At 43.4% G+C, this 14,200-nt stretch overlaps 1 protein-coding gene across 1 annotated transcript in view; it reads right to left on the bottom strand.

The window, feature by feature from the left end:
- mcf2a (MCF.2 cell line derived transforming sequence a) overlaps window positions 1-14,200 on the bottom strand; it is a 47,556-nt gene that overhangs the window by 2,261 nt on the left and 31,095 nt on the right. Inside the window, exons 23-29 of the mRNA XM_084041910.1 lie at window positions 13,321-13,413; window positions 11,731-11,809; window positions 10,824-10,881; window positions 8,486-8,589; window positions 7,671-7,783; window positions 6,856-6,968; window positions 348-451 (exon numbers count right to left, since the gene is read on the bottom strand). Coding sequence (XP_083898036.1) covers window positions 348-451; window positions 6,856-6,968; window positions 7,671-7,783; window positions 8,486-8,589; window positions 10,824-10,881; window positions 11,731-11,809; window positions 13,321-13,413 — 664 coding nt within the window. The remainder of the gene's footprint in view (window positions 1-347; window positions 452-6,855; window positions 6,969-7,670; window positions 7,784-8,485; window positions 8,590-10,823; window positions 10,882-11,730; window positions 11,810-13,320; window positions 13,414-14,200) is intronic.

Below are 14,200 nucleotides of genomic sequence, written 5' to 3'. Positions count from 1 at the left end.
GCGATCGGTCTCAATAGAGACATTCAGGGTGCTTCTTGAGGACACACTACATAGTGACTGAACCTGTTTCATGTAAAACTATGTTTATTTGCATCTGTGACACTGTAATGTGATTCAACTGTTTGTTATTGTTTCTCTTTATGTATGTATTTTATATGTTGTTATCAGGGCGTCCTTGAAAAAGAGAGCTTGCTCTCAATGGGCTCCCCTGAATAAATAAAGGAACAAGAAAAAGAAAAGAAAGAAAGGCAGAAATGTCAACTTAGCCCAAAAATTACTTCAATAGGCAATTATGCTATCAGGCTAACGACCTGTACAGTACTATGCTCCCATCCTGTTCCCTTTACCTCCCAGTCTGGTGGACTGTCCTCGACTGCTGTCTCCTAAGATCATCTGGAGGCTGGATGCTGGGATGAGGCCCTCCTGTCGCCGACTCAAGTTCTTCACAAGCCTGGAGGAAGGAAGAGATGAAGCGAGGGGGTTAGTGAAAGAAACAGGAGCATGAGTGTTGCATTCAACATACTCACTGACATAAGGGTGTTTTCATTTAGTTTGATCCAGGTTTGTAACATTCATTTATTTTGCACTTTCTTTCCAATATTTGGCATTGACCGTTGACGTCAGGCTCAAATATCTTGCGCATGAAGCACTTTGTAACTCTGTTACAAAGGGCTATACAAATGAGGCGACTTAAAGGTGTGCAATAGTTAAGCTGCGTTTTCAGCACCCTGGACACAGTGACAGACAAGCAGCTTCATTACACTGGTGAATGAATGAATGAGTGAATGAATAATTTAATTTTTGTGTCTGGCTGCCTCAACACAGCCCATGCCTTACGGGATTATTCAGACACATTTTAAAGAACACAATATTTCCAGTGCCAACATGCTGACACCAAAATAATAAACAAAATAATAATAAATACCACATACTGTATACATGACTCTGATCAAAAGTACAGAGACAGTTTGGTAGTCTAATTTTCAAACTAGAGAGTGGAGGGCAAGAGAGAGAGAGAGAGAGAGAGAGAAAAGAACAAGGAGAAAATGAACAGAAGACCGACTTGAATGTTAACTTAAACAAGGTGATATACTACATAAGAACGAGTGGTATGATCCATCACAGTGCCATTATGCGTAAGTTGCACGTTTTCTTCTGTTCCAGGCTTTATGGATACAATTTTAAATTGCGAATATATGGTTATCTAATAAATATTTAACTAAATCACTATCCAGGGACAGACCTACATGTACTTTGTCAAATAGTCATAATCATAATAAATAATCATAATAAAATGGTCACTTCACCAAGTTCACAATAGCTAATAACCACATAGCTGAGTGGTTAGTGAGCCCGCCTGGGCCCCTGGTTGTCCCAGGTCGATTCCAGGCCAGCAATGTGTCGATGTGTGTCCCTGAGCAAGACTCTTAACCCCTAATTGCTTCCCGAGCTCCTAGCGGTTATAGGATGGGTGAAATGCAGAGGACACATTTCACGTACGTGCAAATATAAACACATCTAATTCTTCAATATGTAGTGGCAATATTCCTGAGCACAGAGATGGCTGGCTCTTAGATAGATCATACACAACATATTTTTCACAATCATACACAGTTTTAAACTGACAATATGTACAGGGTCCCCACACATTTTTAGCAATGAATTTCCAAAACTTTTCCAAAACTTTTCCAGAATATTTAGCCCAATTTCCAGGCCTATATAACAATGATTCAGCACAATAATGTGTCTCTCACGGTACGTTTTAACAGCGGGCGACTCTCGGGCGATGCCGGGCGACATCGCCCAAAAGATAAAGAAAGTCTATGAGAGCCGGCGATCGGGCGAAGTGGGCGGGGGGGCGATGAAAGATAGATTTTCTTTATCTTTTGGACGATGTCGCCCGACATCGCCCGAGAGTCGCCCGCTGTTAAAACGTACCGTTACTCCTATGTAGAATGCCCAAAGATAGGCAGTGTAGCAAAAATAAAGCATAGAATATAGAATAGTACAATTTCATTCAACATTTCGTGCAAAATTAGGGCATAGCTCACTGGAAGACTCATTATGGCATCCGTATGACTTATTTCATTTAAATATTGCCTTGCATTTGCCCCATTTATGAATTCAAAAATAATGAAGGATGCGAGGGCGTTTTAAAATTACACTTTTGTTGTTGGTTTTCCTATGTTTTTCCAATATCAACATCAATATCAAGAGGATACTGTCAGACACAAGGAGGGATGAACATAATTATGCAAAACAAATCAAGAGTGGTAAACTTAAAGTGCCATTTATTTTAGGAACAGTACAGTATCTCCAGACCAGTAGATGCTACAATATTTCAATGAATGCTCAAAAAGCTAAAAACACTGAACAGGTAGAGTAAGTCAGTCAAATAAAATATTTAAAAAAAAACAGCTTACTCCTGGTAATGTTAAAGAAAGTGCCATAAGTTAATGCTTACATAGTTGGCTTCCCCTGGACAACACAATAAAATAAGTCAACATAATCCTAAACACAATAATTACAGTCAAACAGCACATTCCAACAGGAACGGGAGGAACTCAGTGCAAAATGTAAGTAAACAACACAACAATAAACAGCAGTCAGTGTCCCATGGACAATTTCTGCATGTAATGCCTTGAGATGGTCTGTTTTTCCTTCTCTTTTTTTTTTTTTTACAATTAACAATGGCAATTTAACTGCTAAACTGTGACCACTTCGGGATTCTCATTCTTTCATTTCTCTTAGCTTCTCATCAATTTGCTTTTCAATGTCTAGCAGGCTTGTTTTTTTTTCTTTGGCTGAACGGCGGAGGCTGTTGGACTTTGCAATGAAGGTAAGTTTGCTAGTGGTCTCTGCCTTTTCTGCAAACTCATCTGCAGCTTTCTCCATGGCTTTGGAGTCAGCATCAATTCTAGCCCTCTTTTTTTTCAGCTCACCTAATTCATCCATGAGAGTCTTTCTTTTCATAGCAAGAGTCTGTCTACTTTTCTCTCTCTTTTGCTCATCAAGATGGGAAACATACTTCTGCCTTGCACCTGCAGCTGATGCGAGCAGTTCTTTTGTGAGCTTAACCTTACAAACCCCTCCGACTGCCCTGATATGGTCAATGATGAGTCTCAGTGCCACTAAAGAGTTTTGCTTCAGATTTTCCACCACAACTTCTTTATTCACAGAAAATCCCCTCTCCACACTTGCCTGTCCATGGGACATCACAAGGAGCACCGTCACCACATCCCACAGATGTTTGAATTTACTGCTAGAGCCCATGGTCTCATGAAACAAAGTATCCACTCTATCTGCGGAGGGGTCAAATTCTCTGAACCCTGGAGTGATCAGAGAGAAATCACAGAATTCTTTGTACTCTCTCAAGACATCATCACATACTGACTCCTGCACTTGATTTGCAGCCACAAGGGTCTGCAGGACTCTCTTCATTTTGTTCCCAGACTGCTCTTTGTTTGCAACCATTTGTCTTGGATCTAGGCATTGCATGTTTCTAACAAGTGGGTACTGCACAGGTGACTTGTTAACAAACTTGCGCAAGAGTGAAATGAGGAATTTTTTACAATCTGTTTTTATCTCAAGCACCTGCCTCTCTGAGATCTTTTTCTGGTTTTTCAGTTTACTGAGTGCTGTTTCTGCTGTAAAACCAATGTCCACCTTTGAAGCATCCTTGTGTTCACTTGCTTGCTCAAAGGGCACCTGGAGAACTTTGTATGCAGAGGTAGCCTCTTTCATGGTCTTCTCTGTGATGAAACGGTCCATAAGCCCTGCAGACAGAACAAAGCAGAACACATTTCTTATGTTATTGCTCCATCTATGTCAATACTTTTTCTCATGACTACATTAACAAGCAATTTAGGCCAAATCACTAATATGAGTTTACTGGCTCCATTGGTAACTGACTGTCTTCATCAGAAATATTTGTTTTAACAAATGTATTTATAGATGGACTGACAACAATATTTGTCATATTTATGTTTTAGCATAAAATTGTATGTCAATGTGCATTGATTAATCACACTGCAAAAATGGATATTACTGTCAAATATCTCTCTTTGTGGTATTACATCTTAAGGTCAATAGAGGGCTCATGCATTTCATTAATAACAAAGCCAGTATTATTATATCTGGCCACTCAGCAGTAATGGAAAAACTTTTCAGATTTTTTTTTCTTAAATAAAAGTAGCAATACCACAATGTAGAAATTGACATCAAAACAAAAACTATCAAAAGTAGAAGTACAGTATGCAGATTGTCCCATTTCAGAAGTAATTTTTCTCCAAAATGTTTTCAAAATGTGTCAAAATCTTTTGGAAATAGCTGATCTACAAGCTCACAACAAACCACAATGTGAGCTTGTAGATCAGCTATTTTCGAAAAGACAAGGTAGAAAATATGTCTTAATTGGTTAATGCACAGTTTGTAATAATCTTGAATCTACAAAGTAACTTGTAAGTTTTCAAATAACTGCAGTGGAGTAAAAAGTTAATTATTTGCCAATAATTAACAATACAATAATAATAATACAGATGCATGCAGTGGAGTAGAAGTATTGAAAAATTGACAAATATAAGTGAAATTATCTAAAATAAATACATTGTACTTACTTTACACCACTGCCATTCAAGCTATATCCTTGTAAGCTTTATTCTTTATATAAATGTAAGACTATAAATAATATTTTACTATAGAAGGGGTATATAATTACCTTTTAAGAGCCTGTACATGTCCTCACTCATGAATGGTAACATTGGCTTATCCGTTTGGTATTGGACCAGGAAGGGAGTGACTTGCTTGGCTATGCTCAGGAATATTGAGGCTTTCACTACAAACAGTGGATCTGCAGAGGCTTTCTTGACCTCCTGGAACGACTTGATCTTTGGCTCTGGTACTTCCTTTTTTGCCACTGCATCAATGTACTTAATAATGTGAGGCCACAACAACAGTCCTCTCTCACAAACGGTCACATTTTCAACCCATCGGTGCTGGCAGAATTTAAGCATGGGCGTGTCACAGCCTGTGGCTTTTATGAAGTCTTCTCTGCGCGCGGGGCTGTCTTTAAACATCCAATACATCATGGAGAGGGTATGGTCCACTTCCCATCCAGTTGCCCGGTATCCATCCTTGAATGCATTATGCAGTGTGTGCAGACCGCACGACCCGATGTTCAGTAGGGATTTGTTAACTTGGGCAAGTTCAGATTGAAGTAAATTAAACGCTTTCCAATTCACATTCGGCCCATCCATGGATAGCTGCACAAGGTTCGTCATTCCAGTTTCGGATAGCATATTTTGCATCCGTTCAACTATGTGCTGGGCAGCTGCGTGGCCTAGGAACTCAGACCCAACATACCTGGTTTTCACCTCCCCCCCGTCCCAAATCCGAACATGCAGGTCCATCTGCTTCATTTGGAGCGGTTTGTTGAGACTTTCGTCGAACATCAACGTGTAAGCAGCCTGCCTGGATACTTCTCTTACGATGAGTGACTTAAAGTAGGGTCCCAGTCCAAATGTACTGAGGTACGCACATTTTGTTTCCCCACACGCAAATTTGGACGCTATTGCACTGTCGGGAAACATAGCTCTGAAAAGCTCACTCGTGTTGGCGCTGGAGGTAAATGAATAGTGAGAGTCCACTGTTTTAAGTGCCCACAACACTTCAGCCGACAGCTGGTCAAATGAAGCTGCGACGGCCTGGTTGAGCGTGGTTTGTTGTTGTCTTGCGGTCGTGCAAGCAGCACCAGTTGGACCTGGCCTTACATCAGGTGTAAAATAGGTGCCGACACCAGCGGTCTGTACAGCAGCCTTTTGGAGGTCGAGGTGTTTTCTGCTTTTCGCATGGCTGACCAGCGCCGATTCCCCCATGTTCCCAACATCAAAACTTTTGTGGCATAACTTGCAGCCAGCTCTATTCGGGTCCTCTTCCCGCTTTACCCAGTCTTTAAACTTTTCATTTGTAATCCACAAATTATTAAACGAACATTTCCCTGGCATTGTGGATCATACTATTAGTTCAACCGATATATTTTTAACTGCATTCAATCGATTACGCTTCACCGACGATTCACGTGTTGCTCGCAATTGTTAGTTGGGACAGCATACACACAACCAGCACAAGTTGCCAGGTTCGTGTCACGTGACAAAACGAACAGCTCTACAAGCTAACTACTCATCAGGCTGCAGCAAGCTGTGAGCTTGTAGATCTGTTCTTTTTATCACGTGACACCAACCTGGCAACCCATGCAGTGCAACCTAACAATTGAGACATGTACATAGGCTGCCATCACACAGCCCGTTCGGCGAAAAACTACTTATGTTACATATTTTGTGTAATGTTTTAACAAAATAGCCAAAAACAATGCATAGCCAAATATTTTTCCAGGACCCTTGATAAATTCCAGGACCTTTGATTCATTTCAAAACTTTTCCAGTACTGGATTTTTTTTTTTTCAATTTCAAAACATTTCCAGGAATTTCATGACCGTGGGGACCCTGTATGTATGTAATCTGGTTTGTAATTGATTTCTTCCAGCCATTTAGCTCTATATTTTATCATGGCCAGTTCCTTGAACATCCCCACATTCACCCTCTGCCTGTGGATGTAGAGATGCTCAAGTCCATGCTCCTGAATAATATCAAACATTTCCAGTGCCCAAGAACTAGCTAGTAGGTAAGGTAGATTAAGTGTCTTGTTTGCGAATACTTCCATAGGACACGGCCATCGATGGACACACACCCTGGCAGTAACAGGGTACAAACCTGCCATTTCCGTCTTACGGGACAGTTTCTCCAACTCTGTCGCAAGAGATCCCTCGTCCATGTGACCGGTGTCAGGCCAAAAACTCACCAGAAACCCTGGCTGCCTTCGTGCTGCAGGTGGATGACATCACCACATTTGATGGTGACGCTGTCTGGTCCGTTCCTACAACAGTCTGCCAAGGCCTTGTATCTGCCTGGAGACTGAGAGAGGTGCAGAGGTGCAAAACAGTGCAAAGTTAAATTAGTGAGCATAGTTTAGCTTGGAAACCTAGCAGTGGATCCCATATACTGTAGTTGTCCTTCTCAATGTCTATAAAGACCCCATGAAATCAAAATCAAGTTGGTTTATTACATATGTTTTGTCAAAAATCATATGTATATAAAACTTACGTTTTTTAGGTAGTGGTAAACGTATTTTAGAGTTTGTCTTTTCATGGTGATACAAACATGTTGATGACTGTACTTGGATCTTTATACAAATCTTCTGTCCAATTAATTATTTTAATGAGATGTTTATATCCCGCACCCATTTCTACAATTCCTGCCAGTTACCATCTGTGGGATCGTACAATGACAATGTTTTTCACTGGCCACCAGGCTGCAGCAGGTAGCTGCAAGGAGAAGGAGGCAGCCAAAAACTAAGTGTTATCTTCATCAATCGATTATCATAATACATAAATAAATAATCTCAATTTGAAGTTACAGATAGGCATGATGTCGCCTGTAGATTTAACATTGTGTTCAGACAAAGATTAGGTTAATAAACAACAAATATCTTTTAGACGTTATTGGGGGCTTTTTAGCCTTTATTTATAGTTACAGTAGAGACAGACAGGAAACAGGGAGAAAGAGACTGTCGTATCTTTCTAAATAATTGAATATCTTTGGTGGTAGTATGCTCACCAGTTGTCCGGTGCCATCTTCTTCCGTGTCAGAGGGCTGGGAGGGGTCCTGTCCTCCAGACCACTCCTCCAAGCTCTCACAGACGTCCACTGAGTGGTGAGCGCCGGGCCAACCTGGGAGCACAGACACGCACGCACGCACGCACGCACGCACGCACGCACGCACGCACGCACGCACGCACGCACGCACGCACGCACGCACGCACGCACGCACGCACGCACGCACGCACGCACGCACGCACGCACGCACGCACGCACGCACGCACACACACACACACACACACACACACACACACACACACACACACACACACACACACACACACACACACACACACACACACACACACACACACACACACACACACACGGTTTACTTTTGCAAACTTGCAAAAAAAATCACAAAAACGGGTGTTCATTTGAGAAGATTATATTGCGGAACTAAACGTGTAAGTATCATGAACTTTTATTTGCCACAGAATTTATTTTAATAATAACAAATCCAATGCAATTGACTTTTTTCAAGAGAACCAGGAAGGAGCTAATTTATTGCTTTACGAGTCCGACTATAGAAATAAGTCATCTCTAGTCTGTACCACTCAATTAGTATCATTGGTAATGGAAGGCTATAATCTGCAGTAACACTCTGTTCAGGAGGAGTATGACACTGTGTGTGTGTGTGTGTGTGTGTGTGTGTGTGTGTGTGTGTGTGTGTGTGTGTGTGTGTGTGTGTGTGTGTGTGTGTGTGTGTGTGTGTGTGTGTGTGTGTGTGTGTGTGTGTGTGTGTGTGCGTGCGTGCGCGTGTGCTGTACTCACTCCTGCGGTTGCGGCGATGAGAAGGGGGGGAGTGAGACTGGGGGTCCGGACTGCTCCGGCCCGACTCAGTATCATCTGAACTCACTGACGCCCTCTGCTGTTTGCTGGAAGAAACCGCACCATGGAATACATCCGTTATAAGCTGCTCTGCACGGCATGCGGTGTGCAAAGTGATCAAACACACTCAGGGCAGATGTTATCCTCAGCCACACAGATCTACAGGAGCAGCTTTTGACCTTTTTGAAATCCAACCCAGACCCGTGAGAGAGAATAGAAAAGCTGCTCCCCGGATCGGTGTCTGGAGGAGCGACTCGTGTCCAGTGCAAACTCATACAGCCATGACCGTTCAGGCGCAAGCCAGACAGCAGGGCAGAGCACACAGAGCAGAGCAGCCACATTGCAAGCCCCTCTGTAGAGGGAAGGCGGGGCCGTTTGTTGACCATCATAATGTCAACACAGGTTGGACACGGGTCAAAAACAAGTCAAAAGATCTGGTCTCCATTTATCAAGATCCAAATAAGAGCACTTGGGACGTTGCGTTGCAACGAAACGTAAAATGTTTCGTTTGGGAGAGAAATGTTTTCTCCTAAACCTGATTCCAGTTCAATTTGGAACGGAATCGGATTAGATCTCAAAAAACGGGACTCATCTAAAAAAAAAAAAAAAAAAAAGCAGCTGACATGAGGAAATGTAAGAAATTCATAAAGTCAAGCCAAAACATTCTCTCATTTTATTTTTCTTCCTTTTTTTTGTTATTTGAATTGAACCCTTTGCATTACATGCAGAATTGCAGATCGGGGGAGATGCAAAGATGAGTGCAGTGATTGCTGGAGCCATGTGAGAGGAGGCAGTGCTGCGGGGGACACTGGCCTCTCAATGTGTGTGTGTGTGTGTGTGTGTGTGTGTGTGTGTGTGTGTGTGTGTGTGTGTGTGTGTGTGTGTGTGTGTGTGTGTGTAGGGGGGGTAGGGTTAGTTATGAGCCATAATGGCAGCTATGGCTCGTAGCAGGTGACGGTCAGTATGCAAACACAGCAGCCCTGGGTTTCTTTTTTTTTCTTTTTTTTTTGCCGGGCCATGCCGAGGCGAGTCGAACCAGGCCGGGCCAAGGCTGAGTTTACCACTGAGCGTCAGGGTTGGGTCAGTGGCGCTGGGGGCGGTGGCGGGGGCGTGGCCGGGGCCGTTGCCGGGGGCTTCTGGGGCGGGGGCTCCGGGACCGCAGGCACAGAAAGACATCGGCTGACAGCGAGACAAAGTCCAACCCCGGCAGACAGCCCCTGGGAACCCCTCTGGACGGACGCACGCCCCTGCAGGGACGGCATGGCAGGAGTGGGGATAGGCAACCACACACCACAGGAGAGAGCCACTCTGGCCCCTTTCTCACACGCACACGCACTCACACGCACACGCGCGCACGCACACGCACAAGCAGACGCACACACTTTCTGTATCCAAAATAGCAGATCCGCAAGCTCGAAATGTGGAACAAAGCGACGCATTTTGAGCTTGTCGATCTGCTATTTTGGATACTTTTGTGTTACGCTGTAGTTGTAGTATGACACAGACACAGACACATGCATGCACGCACGCACGCACACACACACACACACAAACAGCCTACGCCCAAGGCTCAACATAAACCTCACCACACATTCACTGAAGCAGTGAAGATTAGATGAAAACTCAGTAAAAGGCAGATAGTAGTGCAGTTACTTATATACAGTACATACAGTAGTGTGTGTGTGTGTGTGTGTGTGTGTGTGTGTGTGTGTGTGTGTGTGTGTGTGTGTGTGTGTGTGTGTGTGTGTGTGTGTGTGTGTGTGTGTGTGTGTGTGTGTGTGTGTACTGTACATAGCCATGCCTAGCTCCGGTCCAGAGCGTTAGCGAGTTCTCGCTAAAGCTCTGTTAGGAACAGTGCTATTAACCATGGACAGACATTTTCACTACCGTGCGAGGTCTCCAACTGTAGTGGAAATAAAGAAAACTATTTTGCTACTCATCAATACAAAGGCTGTTTGGTGTTGTTGAAGGATCATTATTCGTGATGGGAAACATCTCAGGACCCCACCTAACACTTTTTGGGGCAGAAAATGAAATACGTCTGACAGAACGGACCATTGTGGGTAGTGAAATAGTTTTCTTTATTTCTACTACAGTTGGAGACCTCGCACGGTAGTGGAAGTTTCGGTCCATGGGAATATCACTGCTCCTAACAGAGTGTTAGAGAGAACCCACTAACGCTCAGGACCGGAGCTAAGCCGTGCCCTGAGAACACTGTTCTACAAACAGAAGAATACACTGATAGCCATGAGTAACCAGCCACAGTCTGGCACTGACTGACCTCTCAGACAGCGATGAGAGGGGAATGTGTTCAACCATGTGGTGCTGATAAGCTTCATCTGGAAGAGGAAGAGGAGGAGGTGAAAAAGAAAGAAAGAAAGAAAGAAAGAAAGATAGAAAGAAAGAAAGAGAAACAAAAGACTTTGGTCGCATCCGGATCATTCAACAAAACTAAATTAAGGGTGTAAACCACTTAAATCCTATACACTTCACTGACTGGGGTCCCCCAGGGGTGTATACTTGGTCCCCTCCTTTTTTCCCTCTACACCAAATCTCTTTGCTGAAAATAGCAGATATACAAGCTTGTAGATCTGCTGTTTTAGGGGGAATGATTGAATATTATGATATGCCCAGAATAGGGACCCCAGAGTTAAAGTGGTATTATATCGTCACTGTCGGGCAGAAACCTTGTATCTCATTATTTCAACTTGTTTATGTTTTTTCGTAAATGGATGCCCTACTTCGTCATGCTACAGTGTCACAGAAAAGTAGCAAAAAGGAAAATAAAATGAGGTGGGGTGGCGCAGTGGTAGAATTGCCTGCCCACCGCTGCATAGGCTGTGGGTTCGAATCCACCGTGGTGCACCCGGCTTTATCGGGCGTCTATACAAACACCATTGGCCCGTGTTCAGGGGAGGGAAGCCAGCCGGGGAGGGTGACATCGGTGTCACGTATTGCTACGGGCTGGGGCGGCACCTGTCAGAAGGGAGTGTGGGCGGAAGGAGTCGTTCTCCCGCTAAGGGCTCCTCTTGAACCACTGAAAAGCATTAACAAGAGCTTGCGACTAAATAATAACTACATTGGATCCATTGGAACGCAGGTTCTACTTTCAGTTTCCTGAAAAAAGTGACGGTTTTGGACATACAAGGTTTCCACGCGACAGTGACGACATGCAGACGCATTGAGACCTTTCAGGAGCTTCTGCTGGTTGGTGAGGATCCTGCGGAGTTGGTTGAGCCAGGCCATCTTTACCTCCACCGTGGGAGCCTGGGGGATCATAACATATCAGAGATGCTACATTATGGATTCCACCAAAGTTATAGGCCACCCAGACCCGCCCATACCTGTGTCTGATTGGCTTCCTGGCAGGCATAGTTATGCTGAGGTTAAGATTAGGTTTAGGCATAGCTTTACTGAGGGTCAAAGGAGTAATTCACTCAAAAAATTACTCATTTTCTATCAATTACACATCCCATGAAACCTTGAATTCATGGAGATTTTTTTGTGTTTAGTTTTGTCGTATTCCTAAGCCAGTAATTTGATGACCCAAAGACTCAAAGAGTCTCCGCCGGTCATCAAATTATTGGCTTAGGAATGCGTCAAAAACAAAAAAAATCTCTGTGGGCTTCGTGGGGTGTGTAATTGATAGAAAATAAGTCATTTTTTGGGTGAACTACTCCTTTAAGGTTAGAATTAAGGTTAGGGTTAGGCATAGTTGCAAAAACGCTACGAAGGAAGAACTGTCAATCACAGCGACTGCTGGCCAATCACAGCGGGTCTTCCTAGAACTGCGGTGGGATCCATAAGCACGTGTCAGAGATGCGTGACTCCATAGTCTAAACCAGTTGTGCATGATTGGCCAATACGCTTGTGCAAGGACGCGCTGTGATTGGCCAGTAGCCACTTTGAGTGACAGTTGGGGCAAACGCTCTCACCAAAACATTATTTACTATTCTGTCCCTATCGGTACATAACTCGAACGGCGCTGAGTCGACTAGCAGACCATCGGCCGGTCGACGCGGGCACTCGCGCCTGGAGGCGCTCGGGCGCGTCTCCTCGGCCTCAAGGTCTGCTGAGTCGGCGCGCCTCCGTCATGGTCCAAAACTATACTTTATCGGCGAAAAGAAATAGTCCGCGGTTGTTTGAAAAAGGCACTTCCGCGTTGGCCACAGAAGGGGGCGTGTTTATAGCACAACTGGTTTAGACTTTGTAATGTCGCGTCAGAGATGGTCCGAGGACTGCATCTACATCCTGCATGCCCACTAACACCTACAGCAGTGGCGAGGATATTGCAAGTGTGCCCCCAAATAATTGGCAAAACACTAAGGTTTTAATGATAATGTAACGTTAGTATTTAAAAGAAATATGTAAAAACTAAATGTCAAGGTATGACATTTTCTTTAAAACCGTGACAAGTGAGTTTTCATTATGATTCTGCTAAAAATGAACTTAAAGCACACTTCGCTAGTTCCATTGATCCAAGCCGGAACACAATCGATGGATTGATCATAACATGCTCTGAAAATGTACGCGGCCCACCCATCTGACCCCTTAACACGGCAGCCACAGCAGATAGGAAATTGCATTTTAAGAGTGAAATACAATGCTGTTGAAAAAACACTATTTACTTGACGATAATGAGTTACATGAATGTATCCACATACAGTAAGTAGAACAAAATGGCTAATGTGTGAATATAATCATTTATCTGTACATACAGTACAGTGCCGTACATGTATATCTTGTAGATCCAGCAGTGAAACCAGAAGTGTCCTCACCTGGATCACATACACCTCCTCCCTGCCGCTGTACCAGATCTCAAACTTTTTCACGTCTCCCTTGACATTCTCTGTGATCCCCACCGCAGTCATCTGCCGAGAGGAACACAGGCTCACAACACGGCATCGAGGAGGATGAGGCGTACCAAACGCAACGCCCGTCGTACATCAGACTTACATCACTTAAAACATCTGCTCCGTGGCAAGACACACATGAACACACACACAAACACACACACACACAGCCGTGTGACTGCTTCCTCCCCTCAGCCTCAATAATAAATCAAGTGCAGTGGCAGCTGTTGGTGTGACACCACCATCCGCAGTGACTTCCGTGCATAAAGACACAAACCAAAACATGTCTCTTAAAGCGGCAATGTGTAACTTTTTTTTAATGAATAAAATGGAATTTTGTCCAATCTGTATGGTTAATACAATATAACTTACAGTACACAATTGGGGTGGTTGTATTTTGTCTCCCTGTTCTTCTATTGAGACATTTAGATCATGTCAACGGTCATGTCTCACCTAGACACAGGAGCTGACATTAATTTTGACCCGATGGTCAAGATTAAATTTAGGCTCTATTAGTTCAGTGGTAAAAATGTCAGCACTTTTGCACAGGGGTCAAATCCAGGGTAGAAGAGGAAAGTTACATAGTGCAGCTTTAACAGCAAGTGCATTAGGGGTGCAACGATTAATCAAAGTTATAGATTTAATCAATTATTTAAAAAGTTTTTTTTCTTTCAAAATCATTTAAATGTACCGAAGAATAGCAGATTTACAATTAATAAATAGGGCTTAAGTGGTTAATGAGACTAATCTTACTAGTTGATTACAAAAGATCAATTAGAATGTTTTCGCATCGACTCATTGATAA

The sequence above is a fragment of the Gymnoscopelus microlampas genome, assembly GCF_963454915.1.
Source record: "Gymnoscopelus microlampas genome assembly, chromosome: 18".
In the NCBI taxonomy this organism is placed as follows: domain Eukaryota; kingdom Metazoa; phylum Chordata; class Actinopteri; order Myctophiformes; family Myctophidae; genus Gymnoscopelus; species Gymnoscopelus microlampas.
The sequence above is the reverse complement of the archived record's forward strand: the minus strand, read 5'-3'. Positions and strand labels throughout refer to the sequence as shown.